At 46.6% G+C, this 22722-nt stretch overlaps 6 protein-coding genes across 6 annotated transcripts; 5 read left to right on the forward strand and 1 right to left on the reverse strand.

The window, feature by feature from the left end:
* Positions 1-279: 279 nt before the first annotated feature.
* On the forward strand, positions 280-2229 carry PGRI_018000 (glycoside hydrolase family 47 protein; the record flags this gene model as incomplete). The annotated part of the gene is made up of 4 exons (XM_040789513.1): positions 280-977; positions 1033-1818; positions 1874-2131; positions 2190-2229. 4 exons carry the CDS (start codon positions 280-282, stop codon positions 2227-2229), a joined length of 1782 nt encoding a protein of 593 aa, XP_040646466.1.
* Positions 2230-2451: 222 nt separating this feature from the next.
* Positions 2452-4241, reverse strand: PGRI_018010 (uncharacterized protein; the record flags this gene model as incomplete). The annotated part of the gene is made up of 5 exons (XM_040789514.1): positions 2452-3295; positions 3350-3492; positions 3563-3787; positions 3846-3950; positions 4047-4241. The coding sequence occupies 5 exons, from the start codon at positions 4239-4241 to the stop codon at positions 2452-2454; spliced, it is 1512 nt and encodes a 503-aa protein (XP_040646467.1).
* Positions 4242-5831: 1590 nt separating this feature from the next.
* On the forward strand, positions 5832-7741 carry PGRI_018020 (putative GABA permease; the record flags this gene model as incomplete). Its single annotated transcript, XM_040789515.1, has 7 exons — positions 5832-5951; positions 6005-6075; positions 6131-6244; positions 6301-6383; positions 6435-6836; positions 6891-7216; positions 7301-7741. The coding sequence occupies 7 exons, from the start codon at positions 5832-5834 to the stop codon at positions 7739-7741; spliced, it is 1557 nt and encodes a 518-aa protein (XP_040646468.1).
* Positions 7742-9644: 1903 nt separating this feature from the next.
* Positions 9645-11570, forward strand: PGRI_018030 (FAD binding domain protein; the record flags this gene model as incomplete). Its single annotated transcript, XM_040789516.1, has 1 exon — positions 9645-11570. One exon carries the CDS (start codon positions 9645-9647, stop codon positions 11568-11570), a length of 1926 nt encoding a protein of 641 aa, XP_040646469.1.
* Positions 11571-12890: 1320 nt separating this feature from the next.
* Positions 12891-14450, forward strand: PGRI_018040 (uncharacterized protein; the record flags this gene model as incomplete). The annotated part of the gene is made up of 1 exon (XM_040789517.1): positions 12891-14450. One exon carries the CDS (start codon positions 12891-12893, stop codon positions 14448-14450), a length of 1560 nt encoding a protein of 519 aa, XP_040646470.1.
* A 2180-nt stretch (positions 14451-16630) lies between these two features.
* Positions 16631-18564, forward strand: PGRI_018050 (Major facilitator superfamily domain, general substrate transporter; the record flags this gene model as incomplete). Its single annotated transcript, XM_040789518.1, has 4 exons — positions 16631-17040; positions 17162-17422; positions 17646-17873; positions 17922-18564. The coding sequence occupies 4 exons, from the start codon at positions 16631-16633 to the stop codon at positions 18562-18564; spliced, it is 1542 nt and encodes a 513-aa protein (XP_040646471.1).
* Positions 18565-22722: the final 4158 nt, after the last annotated feature.

Genomic DNA, 22722 nt, shown 5'->3' on the forward strand with positions numbered 1-22722 from the left:
GCATAATCCTGCCACTAAACCTTCAAAGGCCAATGACGATCAATGGAGAACTCGGCCGCGTCTGATTCCCCTTCTCAGGGACCTCTCACAATCCATGACGTGCCGCGTTGTGTAAAAATGTGACCATTTCCTCTGGCTTACTCCAACTCTCAGGGATCTTCTCTGAGACATGTTGACCTTTCGGTTCCTTCACTTGACTTGTACATCATTCCACTCCCTCTCTAGGTTTCCTATGGCCGTTCCTTTGTTACTTTAATTATCTTGCATCCTCCATTCATTATGTACAACAAGCGCAAGAACCGACCTCTATTGACAGCATTTTTTCTAATTCTCGCGACATACTTTTTTTTCTTCTGGCTACCTAGTACAAAAACATACCGAGCTCCTTTAACAAGGCCAATCTCTAGAAAAGACACCATTCGGCACGATGCCATTCGTCTAGGCAAAGTCACCGAGAGATTCCCCGTTGCAGAGTACATCCCACTACCAAAAGTTTCAGCAAATATCCCCCGCATCCAGCATAACTTCCCTCGGGAAACCCGCAGCGAGCGCAAGGCCAGACTCAAGAAGCGCGATGCTGTAAAGGAGGCGTTTCTTCATTCATGGAATGGATATAAAGATTATGCGTGGATGCGAGACGAGGTGAAACCCAGCACTGGAGGGTACCAGGATACATTCAATGGTTGGGGCGCCACACTTGTTGATTCTCTAGATGCGCTTGTGATTATGGGACTGGATGATGAGCTGCAGCTGGCCCTGGAGGCTCTAGAGGAAATCGACTTCACAACAACCAGAAGCAAGCAGGTGCCTGTGTTTGAGATCATAATTCGCTATATGGGTGGTCTTATTGCAGCTCATGACCTGACTGGGGGCAAACATCCTATTCTGCTGAGAAAGGCTGTCGAACTGGGCGAGATGATATTCAATGCATTTGATACGCATAATCGCATGCCTCAATTGCGCTGGGAGTGGACTAGGTATGTCAAGATATACACAAATATGCAATGAGAACTCGAGACTGATCAAACCCAGATCCGCCCAAGGCGCAGAAATCAGACCATCTTCGCGCACAAGCTTAGCGGAAATGGGCTCCTTGACAATGGAGTTCACTCGCCTGACCCAATTGACCGGTAATCCCAAGTACTACGACGCTGTGCAGCGAATCATGAACGAGCTCGAGATTGGACAAGACCAGACCCGGATCCCTGGCCTGTGGCCGACATGGATTAATACCAACCTAATGACATTCGACGACTCCGAGTTCACTATCGGTGGATGTGCCGATTCGGCGTACGAGTATTTGCCCAAAGAACACATTCTTTTGGGCGCACAGAAGGGCAAATATCACAAGATGTATGAAAAGGCGATTAAAGCATTCAGCGATAATCTCCTGTTCAGAGGAATGACTAAGGACGAGGATCAGCACATTCTTTTCGCATCTAACGTCATTGCATTGCGGGGTGACTCAAAATCCTCCCGGTACGAGCCTGATCACCTTAAGTGTTTCATGGGTGGCACCGTGGCTATTGGGGCCAAGATCTTCAATCGGCCAGAAGATATGTATCTTGCCCGGGGACTTACCGACGGCTGTGTCTGGGCATATGATGCCATGCCTACAGGTATTATGCCGGAGGTGTTCACAGTTAGCCATTGCAAGCACATTGATAACTGTCCGTGGGATGAAGAGCAGTGGATGTCGGATGTCATATCACAGACTATTGATACCAAGGAGGACCGCGAGAAAGCTGAAGGCCGCATCCATGCTGAGCATCTACCGCCAGGTGTGACTAGTGTTCGAGACGCATCGTACAAGCTCAGGTACGGATTTATCTCATTCCTCGTGGCGCAGCTCACTAACATACTATTCGTTCAGACCCGAAGCTCTGGAGTCCCTGTTCGTCATGTACCGGATTACTGGAGATAAGACTCTTCAGGACTCCGCATGGCGCATGTTTAAGAACATTGAGAAGGCGACTCGGACTAACTTTGGCCATTCATCTATCAGCGATGTGCGTCATTCGGAACCGAAACATGAGGACAAAATGGAGAGCTTTTGGCTTGCCGAGACTTTGAAGTACCTCTACCTCATCTTTTCTGAGCCAGATCATATTAGTCTGGATGACTACGTGCTGTAAGTTTGCGCCCAGCTATATTTATCCTGTCATGAACTAATGAGCATGTTTTCTCAGGAGCACCGAAGCCCATCCTTTCAAGCGGCCAAAGAGCTGAAGCGTCGTAAGATTGAGATTCTATGTACAGCTTTTATCATGAGCAATTTTAGATTTGATCCGACAGGACCGGCGTTACAGGCATTATAATACGGCTTTTTATATCATACACAGCATCTCCTTCCTCTACAGGCACAATAGCAGAATGTGCCAATCACCGATTTAGCTATGCATAACCCAGAACCATGCATCCTACAAGAAACCATGAACGAAAATATTATAATTATACATAGGCAGAAACATCAACAAAATTCTTCTTCAAATCCTCGTCCTCTCGCCTCCTCAGCTCCGCCTCATCCTCATATTGAATGGAGTACCGAACCTCCTTATGAATAACCATCTTATCCCCCCCATCCCCTCGCTCAGTCGCAATACTCGCATGTCGAGTATGCGACCTCGGCATAAGCTCAATCAAATCCGACGCCATCGAAAGCGACCGCACAGACCCAGCCCTGACACTATTCTTCCCCTTTTCCATCTTCTGGATGCTCTGAGTCTGGTGCGGCGGGCTGAGCGGGAACATAGACCTACGCATTGGTTCAAGCACAGTAGGGGACTTGCGAGTGTCCTCATCCCTTTGTTTGTTTCCAAGCGCTCCGTGTGCATGGGGAGTGATATCAGGACACAACGAAGGAAACTGGCCCGGACCCTGATTCTCTGACTGTCGCGACCCAGAACCAGAACCACTAGTGGTCGGGGGAAGCGGTGGCCATGATCCGGTACCTGCTATTTTTCTCTGAATGCGAGAATGTGACCTTGAAGCTGTATTAGGTCTCGACCTCGTACCCGACCCAGACCCAGACCCAGAACCAGACGCGGTCTTCGAGCCTTCTTTCGTACCGTTTGATCTTGATGTGCTACCTTCCATCGTCGAGTCACCCGCCGTGCCGTAGTTTGTACTAACGGCTGCCATGAATGGTCGGAGACAGAATACGCTGCATGCGACTAGGGCGTAGTGAAGCTCGACTTGCATCCAGATTGTTGGTTCCACGGCGGCGAGGGTTGTGTCTTCGTTGTTTAGAGCGGTGTGGAGGGTTGAGATGTGGATTAATGAGAATATTATGAGCCTGGGCTAGGTGGTTAGTCTTTGGTTTCAGAATGGGGACGTGGGTATTACTCACGGAAAGCGAAATATAAATGCGAATCCGACAGCTAGTTTGCGGCGAACGGACATGAAGAGGCCTTTTAAGAGGATCACGGCTAGGATGAAGAGGAGGAGCTCGGTTATAACGTCGACTGCTGCGATGAATTGCCATCGTATGTACTATTTTTTGCGAGATGAGAGACTGCCTCCAGGAGTTGATGCATGGTTCACCATTCGTGGTTTTACATACCAAGTTACGGCATTGGCCGCTATCATTCCGCCAAGGTGTGTTTAATTCACAATTGACAAGGACAATTAATATAGCGGGGATGACCCAGGCAGTGCACAGGGCAAGTGTCGCCCAGGATGCGCGGTTATGTGGTTTCTGTGGCGTGAGGCGGAGGTAGATAGCCACGACGCAACATTTGGAGAGGTAGATGATTATCAGCGCGATGATATCGCTTGCTGCAATTAACTTAGGTAGTTGATCAGCTTCGGTTCAATGATATAAAGTGATAGAATCTCAAACTTACAGCCTGGATCTGATCGAGTCGATCATCCTTCACTAACGATATAGAAGTCCCGAATCCGCGCGAGCATGCATAAAAGACGAGACTTGATTGCACCACGGCGATAGCCTGTGCAGAAATTCAAGTAAGATGTCAGCAGCGTGCTCAACTAAAACCCATCCAACCCAGACCTCACTCGAGTCCACTATGAGAGCTTTGACTCACCGTAGCACCCATTAAAACCCAATCATCGCGCGCAAACGGTGGGATAAGCATGAGCCGCACATACAAGCGGATTAAGAAACACGCCAGGGACACAACCAGCCCCATAGCAGCAGTAATTATCAACCACCCACCATGGTGCAAGTTATCGATGACCTCGAAGGGTGGCGCCTGGCCTGGTGGCACATACGGGCCCATGATAGTGGAGGAGAGCAGGGTCCACTGCTAACGGCGAGTTCGAGACAAGTACCCTTCTCGGGGTTATCATTTATATCGCGTAGATGCATACACTGTGATGTTATGTTTAATGGCTTATCAACACAGACATAGGAACGACTGTGAAAGGCTGTCAGATCTAGGAGCCATGTGGGCGAGATGGCAGGGCGGGAATAGATTGAAGAAAGGGTTTGATTTGAGACGCTCGGGTACGTTATAGAAAAGGTATGCGTCAAGACGAGGCGATAACAGTTGAGCTAGGTTCAGTTTCTCCTGTGCGCGTGTGATTGTGATTGTTTCTGCCTTGAGAAGTCATATGCTGATACCCGATAGAAATATGGACTATCGAGTCCAGACATGTACGTCAGTGGGAATCACTCGATATAGGCTCATGCTGGACATTTGAATGCGCATGGCCGGTTTATCCCTTTCTTCCGTTGGAGGTTATACATGGTGCCAATTATTGTCATTTTTGGTGTATGTTTAATTCATCGGGGTTGGAATGGTATTTTGACTTCTCTCCCTCACTACAAATGTCGAACTATGAGGTAGTACTCCATATTATGGGCACGCTGGTTTAGGGCACGGCCCGCTGTAGGGTCATCGATCAACATGCACCCTTCAGAGGTAGGCTGTGGGTCTTTGGCAGGTATTCATCCGATAGGCCAGCTGGTTTGCTTTGAACAATTAAAGCGAGGGGCATAAGCATTCACCCGCCATTTCGAGGCATGGACAGTGGCGGAATTGTCTGGAGGTTGTGCATCAAAGGGATGAGCGACCAGGATTAAGGATTATCATGAGTGATGCATCAGAAATGTATCGGGTAGTGGTCTGTTCAAAGGATTCTGTTTGGTATTTCTTTGTGTCTATCATTTTCCTGGCTACACTCTTAAATGAGAGAAACAATTCATAGGTCATGTTCTATACTATAATAGAATAGAACTAGAGAGTATTTAAAGTAGCATTACAACCCCGATAGTCAGCCCAGATTTAAATATCTCCCATGTTTGAGGCGTTAAATCGACAACCCCCTACTTGGCATGCAAGGATTAGGATCCCATTCCGAAAGATACAAGGGATAACAAACTCCAAAAATAAGACCCAACAGTCTCATTCCGAATTTGATTTGCCGCATCCTCAATCAAACAACGACGTATCATTTGCATCGCTAGTACTTGGGTGTTCCAAGGGGATGTTCCCTCCCACATGGCGCCCGAGAATTTTTCTCAAGCCATGCCTTGCTCCCACGTCAAGACCACGCTTCGATCCCTGCAATCCATTGGCCCGTCATGATTCCAGTTCTTTGGGTTTTCTCCCGATACCTACTTCTTCTGGTTACAGCCTTTTTTGGTTGGCTTTATTAGAGGGTGTTTCCGGGCGCTTTTATACTTCACGTCTTAGATTCTTCGGAGTATTAAGTCGCCAGGCAATCTAGGCATTTACTCTTCTTCTCACTACACCCTATTTCCTTGCAGAGATATTTGATCCATCTTCAAGTTTCTATTTAGTCGTTCAGTCACGAGCGTGATCATGGCGGTCTCTAGTGAGTCTAGACCTGACTCGCAGCAGACGATGACTGGCCACGAGGACGACGAGGAGTATGCGCAGAAGGGCCTTGTTGAGGCCCGTTATATGGGCACGCTGGCAGATCGGCGCGATATGAATGCTCTTGGTCGCGTGCAGGTTCTGCGAGTAAGTTGCTCTTCATTCGTTCCGGTTGTATTAGCCTTGCTAATATCACGAAGAGAAACTTCCGGTTTATCTCCATTGTTGGATTTGGGTGCACTTTGATTTGCACATGGGAAGTTATCTTGACGTACGTGCTAGTTCCTACATACATTAATCATGCAGACCACTGACTCCATTAATAGATTGCTAGCAGCGGGCTTGGCCGACGGCGGGACAGCAGGCTTGATATGGGGCTTCATCGGCGTTTCAATCGGATTCACCCTTGTCTATGCCAGTATTGCGGAGATGGCCTCGATGTATGTGACTGATAGCTTGTTGCCACTGGCTGTATCGCCGCTAATCAATCGAATAGGGCCCCCACTGCTGGTGGTCAGTATCATTGGGTGTCGGAGTTCGCACCAAAGAGAGGACAAAAGTACCTCAGCTATATCACAGGTAATACAACTCGCCTATATGCAAATCTAGTTAGCTAATATAATATTGCAGGGTGGCTTTCTGCAATGGGGTGGCAATGCGCTATTGTGTCCATTGCCTACCTTGCTGGCACAATCATTCAAGGCTTGATCGTCTTGAACCAGCCAGAGTATGACTTTCAGAGATGGCATGGCACAATGCTCGTAATTGCTATCTCGACATTCTCAATTTTATTCAATACCTTCCTAGCCAAAAATCTTCCCTTCGTGGAAGGATTGATCTTGATTATCCATGTTGTTGGCCTGTTCGCTATCATCATCCCGTTGTGGGTACTCGCACCACGAAACAATGCCCACGCAGTCTTCACGACGTTCAACAACGGGGGCGGCTGGGATAACTCGGGAACAGCAACATTGGTCGGCTTGTCTACTACCATAACATCCATGCTTGGTTATGATTGCTCCGTTCATATGTGTAAGAACTCTATAAATCGCCTCAGACCTGGTACACCACACTGACTTTCAAAAGCCGAAGAAATCAAAGACGCTTCAGAAACACTCCCAAAGGCAATGATGTCTTCTGTCGCCGTTAACGGCGTGCTGGGGTTTATCATGCTGGTCACGCTGTGCTTCACCCTAGGCGATATTGACAGTGTCCTTAATACCCCGACCGGATTCCCGTTTATCCAAATATTTTACAATACTACGGGTAGCATCGCTGCGACAAACGCCATGACGGCTGTGCTGGTTGTGACACTAACCGCCAGCACAATCACCGAAGTGGCAACAGCATCGCGCCAGCTCTGGTCGTTTGCCCGAGACGAGGGGCTGCCCTGTTCATCCTTCTTCGCATATGTAAGCCACGTCCTGTCCTGATATAGCCCTGTGGCACCAGAAACAAGAGGTGTAGATCCAGTTGTATTAACACGTAACCACCAGGTGACACCAGGCTGGAACATCCCCCTCAACTCCGTGATGGTGTCTCTCGTCATCACAGTGCTACTATCCATGATCAACATCGGGTCGCAGGTCGCACTGAATGCGGTCATCTCCCTCACCATCACATCCCTGTTGTCCGCGTATATCATCTCGATCGGGTGCGTATTTCTGAAACGCCTTCGAGGCGAGCCGCTTCCACGCCACCGCTGGTCACTTGGGAAATATGGCATGGCGGTGAATTTGGGAGCGTTGGCATTTCTCGCTCCAATTTTTGTCTTTGCGTTCTTTCCCCTGACGACAGATGTTACCGTTGCAACGATGAACTGGAGCGTGGCGATGTATGTTGCCATTGTTGGATCCGCGTCGATCTATTACGTGGTCCGGGGGAGACATCATTTCATCCCGCCTGTAGCTTTGGTTCGGAGGGATGAAACTAATTAAGGTCGGTTTGGTTTGGTAGGAGCGCTTGTGTTTTTTTTTTTTTTCACTGTCATTATTTATTTTTCTATTTTTGGCTCCTAGAGCGATTATGTATTTAGATTCTCCATATAAGGTACGATATTGAGATTATGCTGTTATTTATTACTCCGTGCCTTCCGTATCATTATCTTGTTCGTCATATTTGAAGGCCAGTTACTCCACACATCCTAATAATGAGGCGGCACCCAACCCCTTTTTGCGATAATAGTTACTCAATTTAGATGTCTCGGAGACTTTGAAGGGCACGGGCTTGATCATTCTGCCGGCCATCGGCGTTTAAATTAAGTTATCAGATGGAGTCTGTTAGTTCTTCCAAGCCTCTTCCCCTGAAATACAACCGCTTTATAAGCTCCAGAGCCACGAAGCTGTATGAAAACGCCAGCTGTCTTATCCAGTGTAGCAATGAAGAAAGAACACTGAATGGGCCAAAGCAATAACTCAAATACAGTGACATTAGTACATAGAATAGAGGCTTAGTGAAAAGTCCCAGAAATGAGCCACTTGTGGGGCTAGCTCGTAATATCGGTGGTTTCAGAGTATGTGTTATTATTGATACAATGACCAGCCATTGGTCACTGGTGAATTCTCCTGGGCCGAAAGCTTCAGGGGTCTGTTTTGTTTACTGTTTTTCTAGAACGTCCTTCGACCCACTGATTGATTTCGGTCTGGAATCCCCACCTTGAACCGAATTGTTGGGAAATTGATTTACCGAGCGTTAGGGGCATGTAAGCTAGAAGAGCTGTGATGGGCCAGGATACACAAGGTTAGGTCCGGCTGGTCGGAAAGTGGGGAGTCTATAAAGATCCATTTTGCGAGGGAATTCGACATAAGTACCCAGGATCTCCAGGACTTCCGATATGAGATAGTAGTATGCATTACAAAATAAAAATGAAGATGTCTACGGGTACGCCCAATCTTCCAAGAAAGTATGTAAGGTTATCAGATCAGATGACATAAAACCCTCCGAAGCGGACAAATCCGCCTATCTGATTGATCTGATAACCGAGGTATCAATCAGTATGGTATTGTAATGTTACGTACATTACATTTCTGAACATTTTCTATCGGCCCACCTCGGAAGATACAATTTCTTTTCCAATTGCAGTTACTTTATCCCTGTAGAAACCCCTGTACGACTTACGGTAATAGGCTATATAGGTCAATAGTCTAAATTGCAATCATCTGACATCTTACCATAGTCATTTCGGGTCAGTTAACAGCCGACCGGGACTTCTCCTCGGCTGTCCCCAACGCCACTTAATACGTGTAAAGTACAAGTTCATCTTCATATGCACTGTCGATCTGAATGGATACGATAGCTCAAAATGGAGTTATGCCATATCCAGTAGTCGAGTCCTTATTTTTGCTGACAATAAAGATTAACTTTAGTCAAGATCCTATATATTAAGCTGTAAATTATCACCGGAACCAACCGCGTAACATACCCGACGAAGAATGTGGCGAATCTGATAAATCCCTGTTCTCTGTTTCCGATCAACGCTTGTGAGACCCTGTATTTCTCACTTACCGTCATTTTCACTTTTACCGATTTTCTGTACGGAACTATCCTCCCGATCATTCTTCGGGTCCACGCTCTCCTCCCTCATCCCACCCTTCTCTTCTGTTTCCATGCTCTATTCATAGAAAGAAAAAAAAAAGGGGGGGCGTTCTAATTTCCTTCTCATTACGTCTCGACTCATATACCCCGGTCTTCACTTGTTGCGCCGACTTTTGTGCAACTTTTCGGTGACTCCCAACAGCTCTTCAAACTTCCTCATGGGTATGCAGAGAACAGTCAATCCCAATTCAGTGGTTGAGACTCACATTCTGATCTATTAACTTAGTTCACGCCGTTCAATCCATCATGCCATCGGCGACTTATGCTTCAACGGGGTCTCGCCCCCGCCGAGGCACTTATCAAGAAATCCCAGTGTCCTCGACCTCCCACCCAGATAACCCAATTCCAGAAGAGCCTCGAGGTGTGCGTTCGCTCTCAGTAACCGACACCACTTTCAATGTTATCTCCTCAGACTCCTCCCAGGGCACTGTATCGAGTGGCTCAAATTCCCCCGATACCCCTCTAACACCACCCACCGAATCCCAGTCGGAGGAAGAGAATGCAGAGGAAAAGCCCCATGGTGGTCGGCAAAGACGACGAGCATCAACTGTTCTCATATCACAAAATGCGGACGATATGCGAAGGGTATTGGAAAATGTGGGCACAGCAGGCACTCAGAAGCTTCAATCCCTCTGCTGTGGTGGGGGTTGTTGCCGAGGGCAGGCATTGCGTCCTGTAGATGGACCAATTTCAGGCTTCAATTCTATTGTTGGGCCTATCGGTAACAAGGCTTTTGACAGTCTCAAGCTGAACCTCGATCTTCTCACCATGGACAGCAAGCTTTCCAACATTGTCCCGCTCCCAGAGAAGACCGTTTCTTTCAAGCCGATCCCCCCATCGGCGGTCAAAATGACCTTTGGTCCCGCAGATCACCCGCCGGAATTCGTGCAGCCGCACCCACCTTACCAGGTCTACCGTGCGCCACTATTCCACGCCCGTGAGTTGACAGGGCCTGGCGCCGAGAAGCGCACATATCACTTTGATATCGATGTCACGGACTATCCCGCCGAAAGCGGGATGGTCGACTTCGTAGTCGGCGGTGCAATTGGCGTGTGCCCCAAGAACAAGGACTCCGAAGTCGAAGAGGTCCTCAACCTCCTTGGTGTACCAAAGTCAATGCGTGACAAGAAAGTCCTCATGCGCACAACCAAAGGCCGCTGGCCAACAATCTGGGGTGACGACAAACCCCGCGAACTCATCACTACCCGACGCGAAGTCCTAAGTTGGTGCTCCGATATCCAAAGTTACGCCCCAACAAAGCCACTCTTCCGCCTCCTCGCTGAGTACACCAGCGAGCCAAACGAGAAGAAAATTCTCGAATACCTCTCCTCAGCCCAAGGCCAAGGCGCTTTCTGCGACATTCGCACAAGCTCCTACGTCTCCCTCACCCAACTCCTAACTGCTTTCCCAAGCTCCCAACCACCCCTCGACCACCTCCTCTCCGTTCTCAACACCCTCATGCCCCGTTTCTACTCTCTCTCCCAAGACCCTCAGATCTCCTGCCAATACAAAGGCAGCGAATGCCGGCGCCTAGTCGAAGTTGCCGTTACAGTCGCCGAATCCGATGACTGGCGCGGCGGAACCCGCACGGGTGTAGGATCCGGATTCCTGGAGTCCCTTGCGCGGCGAGCGATTGCCGCCGAAGCCACGGGCGAGAAAGTCGATCTTCACATACCCATGTTCCGAGGACTGATGGCGAACCCGCTTGCGACGCGCTTTGCCTCAGATGGCCCAATGCTGCTGATCGGCGCGGGAGTTGGAATCGCGCCTTTCCGCGGTTTTGTGCAGCGCCGTCTGCAGTCGGCGAACTGCGCGAATAAGGTTTGGGTTTTGCAGGGCGTGCGTGACTCGCTGCTTGATGAGCTTTACTCCGGCGAATGGGGCGTGCACGAGGATAAAGTACGCACTGTTGTGCAGAGCCGTAGGGGCGAGAGTCGCTATGTGCAAGAGGAGGTTAGACATCAGGCTGATCTTGTTTGGTTTGTTATCAACTCACTAGATGGCCGTGTCTTTGTTTGTGGTTCGGGTAAGGGTATGGGTGAGGGTGTTGAGGCTGCTCTTATTGAGGTTGCTATGGCCAAGGGTAACCTCAATGCTCAAGAGGCCGATATGTTCTGGCAGCGGAAGAAGGAGGCTGGGCAGTATATTGCTGTAAGTTCTGATCTGTCTTGATGTTTCGGGGGATTATACTGACGTTTTTCAAAGGAAACTTGGTGATCACTTCAATTCTTTGTTGCATTGACATATTGTGCCTTGATGGCCAAATGCTCATTACAATCATGTGCAAAAGACATTGTCGGTCCTTTGTCTGTACATATTTTGTCTCATACTGCCTGCATCTATAAAAGCTCTGCGGTTGTTTTGCTTTGAGCCCATGGCTAGACATACTCGACCAGGTCGTCGACTGGCCATCGTTTTGCTCTTTGCCTGAATCATGTTTTTAGCGCGGTGGTTATCTGTTATCTCGCTTTTTTTCTTCTTTTTGGCATTCTCTCTCGGTATTTCGGTTTTCGGGTTTATGGGCTGTTATCTTTCATATATTTTCAAGTGAATATGTTCAAAACATTCTTTCAATCTTTCTATCTGACTCTTTGTGATTAATTATTCACGCTTTGTCTCGGTATTGCCGCGGTCTGTTTGCTGCTTGGTGTTAATGTCGGTCTACTTCAGAGCAGTCTCAGGTCCCTACCCGGATCACAAACAGACAACTTGGCAAAGCCCGAAATAGGACACCATTCATGTATCTACTTTACACCAATCATCTACATCTACGAAGCTTTCATCGGCTCTCTCAACAAACATCCGATTGTCGCAGTGTGACGTAGATCCTAAACTCGGCTAGGAACTACGCTTGCGAGCCGCCCCCTCCCACCCCCGCCCCCCACCAGTGTCAACCTCCAAAGCGCCAAAATGTATCTTTATGACTTTGTACCGAAGCCAAGCCCCTAGACGAACAGCTAATGATCTGCAGTGGCATATTGGCATGTAGGGGCCCAGATAACTGGGAACATGTTCATGGATGCCTAGAATCTTGTCAGGCCACAACCCTAGTTAAGTAACTATATAGGTAGACTGGTTTCCAGAAGATAGTTCCTTTCATACACAACTCCAGGGCTTCTATCTTCCTGCTGACTGATCACCAACGGTCCAAGCTTCTCCCATTTAGCACTTCCCCAAATTGGCCACGTGTGTGAGATTCGCTTGGCATGCTTCCCGCTAGTGGCTAGTACAAACTAGCACTGACAGGGGGTCCGAATTCGTCATCTTCACTCGTTCCCAAATGCCTCCTATGGCACCCGCTAATCCTTAGATTGTTTCATCGTTAATTGCAGGGCAATATCATATGATAGCTTGTCTTGGAAACTATTAGAAGTACCGAAGTACTTAAGGCTTGACACCCTTCCCTTTACACAATTTTACGTCCACTCCCCACTCCATCATTATCACATTGGTGGTAGTGAACTACCCCCTATCAGCAGTAATATTTCCGAAATGCTAAACTCTGACTCTGGATCAACGTCAAAAATTGGAGCGATGGGCCATTCGTGTGATAACAGAGAAGATGCAATGTTTGCCCGCAGCTTGGTGGAGTTTTTTTCACATTTTGCGGGCGTTGAGGTTCCTAGCCATGGGACTTTTGCTCCATCACCGCCCGGCAGCAGTGATCCGCTTGGGCTGGAGTTCCTATCCCGCCATCCAGGATTTCCCCCCCGCATTGCTACCGAGGGGCTTATACCCCTTCTCACCACTTATGTAGACCGGATGGTTTCAGCAGTTGAATCAGCCAGTGCCACGCGGCAGGCGCGTCCACAACACGAGTTGTCGCCGGCTTCAAGCACATATGACATACCTCAAGCCCCGGCGGTACCCACTGTGTCACAGTCCAATGGGGAAGATATGATGCAGGCAGTTCCCCCGGGGCCGCGAGAGTTGTACCAGATAGCTTCAAGCTGCATGCTGTCAGCTTTTAACTTGAGCAAGGCTGTCATAGGCGCCAAGAATGCCAAGAATGCCAAGGGCAACAACGTGGTACGCATCGGCACGGACCGTCCAACAATTCCTAAATCGACTATCGCTACTAGTCCTGAATATGTGTTTGCTACCTTCATGTTCGGAGGTCTCTGGTATTTTTATGCCAGTCGTTCTTCGATCGAACCAGTTGTGGACAATTGGTGTTCATGGCTTAATGACAGAATTCCCGGTGCTAGGGCACCGCCCATCAAGAATACCCCTTGGCTCGGCTCGGCTCAATCGTTGTTCGATGCCACGACAGAGACAGATATTCTCGCAACTTTGTGGACTTTCGTGACCCGCGGTGCTGGTAATCTCCAACCGACTGGGCATCAGGCTAGCTTTGTTGAATTCTATGCAATGATGGCACTCCGAGCGGGTGTCTCTTTCGTGGCTTACGACGGCACCCTTTTAATTGACACTGCTGTCGTCATGCAGACAGTGGCCCAGATTCCAAACCTGGGATATGATGGTATGACCGGTGATCAAAGGGGAGCTGTGATATTTTTCGATTGTGACCTGGGCAAAGCTTGGGCTGCTCGCTATCTTGCAGCGGCCCGCTGGTATCTCCACTGCTCTCCTAGTGCCATGGGATTAAGCACAATGGGAAGCGGTTTATATGCATACACATCCCAACGCCATGGACCTGGGTATTGGAAGTACCTCCGCCCACGGCTCATCCGCGCGCGGGGCCACAAGTCCAGCTTTGACTTGCCCGTCTGTACCCCCAGCTTTTGGTACGATGGTGGGCTTGAAGGGTCCCAGCCACCACCGCTCCATCGGTGCAATCACTCTCCACAACCCATTTACAATTCCCCCATAATTGATACTATCAACGCTGTGTCCTCAATCACGGAGTGTGAGACTTATGAGGAATGGCGCTCCAATATTGATAAAGCCGTTGCCAGCGTGGATAGTTGGCTGCGCGACCTCGCAGCTCGTGGTGAGAGCGAAGTCTTGCTCCGTGCCGCAGTGGGAGCATCCTCCACATTCCTTGATCTAGTGGCTAGCAACCTTGCTGCTGTGTTGGATTTTGAGTGATCGCCTTATGCAGAAGTCAAAGGTGAAACTGTTGGATGATCCAATCTTCCATTGCTTGCTTACAGCCTGAGCGACTGTGTGCAACATCTTAGAGTGTAAATATCCTTTTTTATAGATCGAACAGTAAATATTTCTTTCTTCTTCTTCTTCTTCTTCTTCTTCTTCTTCTTCTTCCTCTCTCCAGCTAGTAGCTGTAGCACAAAGATCTGGTAGAGGTATTATTATATGAGAATAAGGGCAACGGTAAAACGGTTACTGACTAGAGCTGACTACTGAAGATGTTCCTCAAGATGATACCCGATCTCGTGGTATCTATAGAACCCCTAGTTCTCCCTTCCATGTATAATACCCCTCTCAATATCCAACATTGTAGAAATCCTCACTTTCGGCTTTATCTGAGCTTGACTCAACGGAATCATTATCATCCTCGCAATTGTATGACAGATCGACACGTTCGAACCATAACTCTATAATATCCAATTTTACGCCTAGGATGTATTTTCAGCATCTAAACAGAATTGATAGAGGTGGAGGCTATGTACCAAGTTGATTCAGAAATCGAATCCTCAACATCGAAGTACCATTCAGAATCGGTGCGATGAAGGACCCCGGTGTGTAAGGTAAAGCCAACGAGGTTTATGTTGACTGGAATGACCTTGGTATTTGACCACAAGTCAACGAGGCCAATCATAGACAGCTAGCTTCTGAAGCAGCACAATAGACTCTGCGTCCACAAGTCACAATATAATGCTATAGAAAATGCATAGCCTATTGAACATTCTATTTATATCTTGGTAAGTACGTCTCAAGTATTATAGGTGTTGATAATACAGAGAGGAAGAGAGATGAAGAAGGATAGATCTGTATTTTATAATTCCCTGACCTGCAGGTGTCCAGGGTGAATTACGCAATGCGGTTAGTTTTGCCGTTTTTGGTCTAGCGCCCCTATCGTTCTGTAAGCTCCTCTATTGCTAAGATCTCGCCCCCAGTCTCTTATTTCTTCCTTCCCCCTCTCTATCACTCACTACACTGTGCTGATATTCCATATTAGGTGGAGCCAACTCCGCAGGCATTCCACTTTAAAGTGGGTCCCGGGCCTCCCGGTCCTTCCCGCTTCATATTTCGGCGATCATATCATAGAGTGCTGTCCAAACACGCAAAGCCTAACAAATCAGGTATTAAGGTTAAGGATTTTTCTGTCGATCTGGGGACTCGCAAACTAATAACACACGTGATCTAGAGCTTATGTTGATGTTTCTTAAACATCTCGTACCTACACCTAGCGGATTTCCTTTTGACGGTTCCTGGCTTCGAGATCCCGAAGCAAGAATTCCCTGGTGGCAATCTAGAGCTTGGTAAAAACCAATCTCCTATGCCACAAAATCTCATTCGCAGCGTGGTTCTTTTGGATGGCGGCGAGTGTGCTTATCTGAGGCTATCTCCATGAGAGCAAAGAGTGAGTAGCGCTAAAAGAAGTGTTTCCATAAGATTTGCCGCGAATAATTTTTAGGATATTCTCACTAGATATGTATTCTATCAAATTTTTGATTCGACTGTTCATGTCCCTAGAGAATTGGGTATCGGAAGAAGCAATATGACAGGTCTTGGCTCCGGGTAATTCCGTCCCGCCGATCTGTAAAAAGTCTTGGTCTATAAGTGGTAGATCTGAATGGTCAGATTCTACTTCTAAGACCGGCCCCTACAGTATCTCTTAATTTACGAAAACATTGCCTCTTGGGTAGTCAGTCTATCTGAAACCAAATAAGCCCTATGGCCACAGCATAGATCATCAGATCTTATATTACAGACATTTGATCAGTTTTAGTATCCATGGATGTGATGAAAAGTTAACTAGCTACCTAGGAAACTGGTCTGGATGCCGAGATATGGGAACTCGCATTTTCTCTTTCGTAATAATCCCTTCAAATAACGTGTTTCAGGCCACAAGAGAAGGTCCCTAAATATCCATGTTGAGTTATCGATTTAAATCCACAATGATGGCTCTGAGTCACCCCAATGGGGCGGCCCCCCGGGGCCGGGGGCGGACCTGTTTAATAATACGTATTTGCTTATCACGCCTTTTCCCACTAAACCCTCTAAGGAACGCTATCATGGGATTTTGGGTGTTTAACTGAAAGATTATATCCTTCCCATCCCACATTTCTGCGTGAGAGCTGAACATGGCTTCCCAGCTCAATGACAACCAAGTGAAAAACTCATCATCGTTGACGACAGAAACGCAGGAAGATATTGTTCAAATAAATATAACAGATGAAACATCACGTCGGCCCACAGACCAAGAATTAAAAGAGCTTGTTCATGTCGCCGACAACGTTCCCTACCCAGTTTGGCTGGTCATTCTCGTCGGATCAGCCGAGAGATTCGTCTTCTATGGTGCCTCGACCTGCCTGCAAAACTACTTGCAGAACAGCCCAAATGACCTCATTCCTGGAGTTCTCGGGATGGGGCAGTCGGATGCCACTGCAGTGAACTATGCCTTCATGGTGTTGGTTAACTTTGCACCGGTGCCGCTGGCGGTGGTGGCCGATGGTTGGCTAGGGCGATATAAGCTGATTTTGCTAAGTACAGTGTAGGTGGAAATGATGTGTTACTTCGCGTGGAGTGTATACAGACATCTCGCTTCTGTAAAAATTTCGCAGACATTCGCAAAAAAATTAGCAAGATACCTGCTGACATTCCTTCTTCCACAGCATCTACCTCGTTGGGTCTCTCATTCTTTTTACAACAGCCCTACCTTCGGCTATACACCAAGTAGGCGCGTCCGCTGCAGGACTCGGTGTGTCTCTTGTCTTAATCGCGCTTGGCATAGGCGGCGTGAAAGCTTCAATTTATCCTTTTATCGCGGATCAATACCCCCATCATGAGCCATTCATTCGCAAGCTCCCGTCCGGAGAACGGGTGGTTGTGGACAGATCCCTCACCATACAATACATGTACAATTGGTACTTCTGGTGAGTCCGAAAACCATAGCTCCATGATTCCAGGTATAGAAGCAGGAAGGCTAAGAATGGATATTAATTCAGGTTCATTAATGTCGCCTCTTTGTCCGGGATAGCCACCACCTTTATGGAAAAATATTCGAGCTTTTGGTCTGCCTTTTTACTCTGCTTCTGCTTTCTATGGGTGGGACTGATTCTTATGCTGGTATTCAAAAGTAAATACTGTACGTGAAAGCACAACCTCCAATCACTTTATGTACTCATGGAAGACCACAGACAAAGCACCTCCCGCAGGCTCGGTTGTTCCAAAAGTGTTGCGAGTTATTTGGCTCGGGATTCGAGGTGGCATGTCACTTAACGCCGCGCAGCCGGCGGTGCAACAAGAAAAATACGGTCGCCAGGTTTTATGGGATGATGAATTCCTGAAGGGAGTCCGCGACGCCCTCATAGCGTGTCAAATCTGGTGAGTTCCTAATTTGCAGCCCATTCTCCGCAAACTAACACTTCCCAGTCTCGCATTTCCAATTGTATGGCTCTGCTGGGGACAAACATACAATAATTTGATCTCACAAGCCGGCCAAATGGAAACTTGCGGGATCCCCAACGACGTGATGCCTAATTTCAACCCTATTGCCTGCATCATCGCAGGACCAGTGATCCAACAATGCCTGTTTCCCTTTCTCAATCGCCGCAAAATCCCGTTTCGCCCCATTGCTCGTATTTCCATCGGTTTTTTCCTCATGGGTGCCTCTTTGGCCTGGGCGACTGGCCTTCAGGCCTTTATCTACCGCGCGGGGCCGTGTCCTGACTATCCCCTGGCCTGTCCAGATTCGAAAAATGGCACCATCCCGCAGCATATCAATGTATTTTTGCAGGTGCCGTGTTACGTGCTTATGGCGATTGGGGAAATCTTCTGCGTGACAACTGGGTCAGAGTTCTGCTATTCGCGAGCCCCGAGGAGCATGAAGTCTATCGTGCAGGCATTATTTGTGGGAACGGCTTCAATCAGCTATGCATTGGGCATTGCGATCTCGCCGGCTGCAAAAGATCCTAATATGACTATTTTCTACGGGAGTTTGACAGGTGTGCAACTTGCTATTACCGCTGGTTTTTGGTTGATGTTTCGGAAGTTGGACAAGGATATTATTGTTTGATGTCTGTAAGGGTATACAAACAAAAAATCCGTCAGTTTTGATTAAGGAGATTGGAGAATATACACCACTTAACACGCTCTATGCCATGCTGGAGACCTGAATGGCCTATTTGTGCTGTGGGGGTTCTGGCTGTGTTGAGATATCATCCCTGCTGTTTGTTTGTCAGCTCAGACTGAGATCTTTGTTTGCTATTTGCCAGTTTGCTTGGTGCTTTGATGGTATTTGTACACAGTTTCTCCAAAAATTATCCAAGCAGCATCTTCTATCTTCTTCATTCCTCTCTCATAGCATGCTCAGCAGGAGGGACACATTCCGGTGATCGGTATGGTGGCGCCTTAGTCGCGTATGGAAATTGCCAGGCTGTTGCGGGACGAACTAAAAGATAAATTTGGCATTGAGCTGAAGGCAACCAGAATCGGAAACTCCCGCCTGTCAAAGAAAAATCTGATATGTATAGCTACCTATAGTAGGGCTGTTTAAAAATCAACGTTTAACCATACTTTTTTTGGCCACTCACGTGGAGCTATCCCATCTGCAGTGGTCACCAAATTAAACATGCTCTTCAACTGGTTGCCTGTACTAACCGAGAAGAGGCATAACACGGAGTCCGAAATATGAATGCCGACACTTGCTACTTGTCTCCAAGTTGGACGTCTCACATAGAACCGTAGTCTTTCCTAATCAAGCGACTTGACGTTAAACATATGCTCTAAATTTAGTTGACAAGGGTAACCAAGCTCGAATTTAGCAGAAAGCAGACAAAGAAACAAAGTACTCTCGACACGGTCTCTAGCGCCGGGTCAGGCACTAATGCATAACCCACAGATCCATCACCCGGGCTCCCGTTGCTACACCTTTCACTATCCAAGTCAGACCACTTCATGGACCGAATAGGAACTCTATTCCCGGGCTCTGCCTAACTGTCTAACCCATTCAAGAAAGAGAGGCCTGGCACCCACCCATGTCATTTTTTTAAAGAAAAGACCCACACAAACTAATAAAAGATTAATTGAACCAATAGAGAAGGGAATCTGTAATATTATTTCGCATGGCGGCAAGAGATTGGTAGCCTTGTCATGAACTATGTCCTTGGCATACCTAAGACATGCATGAACTACTCCTGTGACACAAGTCTAAGTTGTTTTGGGCAGCCAGAAAAGCAAAACAAACCGCACTGTCTAGATTCTAACGAAGTACTTCATACTTGCTAGAAGCCACGTACCTCTTAACGGTTAGGCAGTTAATTTGGGGTCAGTTTCATGCAGAAAGCCCTTTTGGGATGCCTAAGGTTGCATTGTGTTACTGTGCTAGTACTTCCAAGGTAGTACTATAACGCTCCAGACTTATATTTTATATTCCTGATAGTACTTTTCTGATACAAGATAAGAATGACAGTTCAAGGAAGATTATTCTAGAACGAATCAGCAATTGTCTAACATCATGTCCCACATCCTTAGAAAGATCAAATGTCAGAATAATGAAAATAAAGTTAGACACTCAAAATTGAATCAAAATTTGAATTTTAAATATCAGGGAACGAATTAAATAAATAAATTAAAACCAAAAATAAAACCCCGGTAGACCCAAGTACCGGGAAACGCAAATGACAAATCAATGCATCCATGGTTCAAATATGTATTTCCACCGATCTGGAGCAATTCCTCCGACGCTAGTGTAGACAAGACCAAAAGTGTATGCAAGAGGGGATGTTATGGTTACCCCTCTCTGGCTTTGGCTCTGGACAACCCGCATTTTGGACCAGTCATTTTTTCAGGGACGATCCTGGTTGCCTGCGAGATCTAATGATCTGCATTCCCTTATGCACGATCTCGGATCTCTTGGGGCCTAATGGCATGGCAGGTATGACGATCGGTTGAAATTTCAATCTAATTTTTTTTTTCCCTTTTCTTTTCTTTTTTCTTTAGCTTATGAGTACTCCGTACCTCGGTTTGATATTTTTCATCAAATAACTTTTCCAGTTCCAACTCGAGATCTCTCTGAATGGCAAATCAAAGGAAAGTCATTCTCAGTAAATCTGAAGCCTCGGGGGTAGTTCCAATTTCGATCGGGAATAAAATAAAATAAATTTAAGAGCGATCTTCTTTTTGATGAGTGAATCGAGTCTTAACTTAAATGCAATACGGGGTCTAAGCGACATACCTTAGGGCCCGAGGTGCCGTGTTCAAATAATTTATTAAACTTCCAAGTATGGAGTAAATAGACTCAGCTGTCAGATAAAGACGGGTTGTTATAGAGATTATAAGGCTATAAAGGGGAAAAGTAACAATTCCAATATAGCATTCTGACACTTTTTTTCTTGGTACAAAATTCATTTCGGAACCTATCCAATCACACACAAAAAAAAAGAAATAAGAACTCCATTGTTTCAATTTGATTGGCAGACGGGCAACTGGATCATGCTCAGCTTGCATTTGGTCCCAGGAAGTTCAGACATGAGAAACTTGCGCCACTATTGAATTATCAGAATGTGACTAGTTTCTAGAGCGGGTCTGTTAGTGCGATGTGTGTCGTGTCAAGCTGAGAAACTGCTCCAGAATATAGTGCTCCAGATTAGTTTGGACGCGATACGCGAGGCAAAGATTAGCGTAAATCACTTTACATTTTAAGCTAAGCACCTAAAATGCGACACACCTAAGAGATATCATATGCAAGAGCATCCCTACGCTCCAATGAAATCTCCAGCCACAAACACACCACGGGTGCATAACGTGAACAGGGGAAAAAAGGAAGAAAGGGAAAAGCCAAAGCGGGTTCTCCGGCTGATCCTTGATCTGACGTTCGGAGACAACAAAGAAAAGTAGACGCCACAGGCTCTCGAAGGAAGTGGAGATGCTGAATTGAAGAACCCCTTCTCCGTACTCCGGTAGGCGATCCCTGTAAACCAATACCAGCCCCTCCTTCCGTCTGGTCGATCAATCACCGTGCCCACCGATCGATCGAGCCAAGGCGTCATTTTTATTATTTTTTTCATTCGTGCAAATGAAATCAAAAATATTTTTGGTCTTTTTTTTACCCACCATCTGGGTCAAGCTCCCCTAACACGATCTTTTTGGAACCAGTGATAACCCTCCTTGGAACCGGTGATCTTTTCCTTCGATTTAGAGTCGTCTGAATCCTAGCTTGGACTCTCTCTTTTTTTTAATTTTTTTTTTCCTTTTGCCTTTTTCTTAACACGAGAGGTTATATCTTTTAAGTTCCTTGATTCAACACTTCCATAGATATTTCCTCCCTTTTTATTTTCCTGTTGAATCTACCAGAGATCCCCAGAAAAAGCAATTAGAATGTGATTTGATTTAATATAAAATTTTTAATTACAAAGTAATTAACTTTAGCCTAACTCAGGCACATTATGACAGGATTTCCCCCCCCTCCTTACTCCCGCCACTCTTCTTCAACTATATTTTTCTTTTCTTTTATACAGAGTACAGTGAGCTTGTATTTCAAATATCTCGTTCTCGCTTTCAAAGGAATATCTCTTTTTTAGGTTAATATTGACTTAGCTTTCAAGCACCGGCATGGGATCCCCGATTTTGACGTACACTAGTGAACACTTATTTTTATTTTATTTTTTATTTTTTATTTTCTTTAAAAAAAATTCCTTTATATAACATCCAATGAAAATGCTAGAAAGCCTAAAATACATATGAAAAAAAAAGTAGTTCGTGAGATCCCTCAACCTTGGAACCTTTTTTAAGGCACTTTATGCCCTTGACACGGTCTCGGACTGTACCCACCAAAAGCCCACGATCGTCATTTTTCGGCCCCCCTGTTCTTGCTTTTCCATGGACATGTAGCAGCTGGATATCTGATTTATTTAAATTTAATTAATTTTTGTAGATTTTGGGGCGACTTTTTTTTGGTTGAAATAATGTACGGGGCCCTGCATTATTTGGGAAACCGCATTTCCATCTTTGCCCTCATTCCCCAACCTTGCATATAATCTTGGCCTTTCTCTTTTTTATTTTACCATGTCAACGTAAAATCAGCCTGCTTTCCCTGGTAAGTGTTTCTTTGGATACCTTTTTCTTTTACACTCGATCTTGAAACTTGATATTCGATTCTAACTATCTCGAGTATAGTTCTATTCTTATAATACATTGTGAAATTCTTTGGCCATTTTCTATTGTCCCTCCCCAA

Source organism: Penicillium griseofulvum (assembly GCF_001561935.1).
Source record: "Penicillium griseofulvum strain PG3 chromosome Unknown contig_80, whole genome shotgun sequence".
NCBI lineage: Eukaryota > Fungi > Ascomycota > Eurotiomycetes > Eurotiales > Aspergillaceae > Penicillium > Penicillium griseofulvum.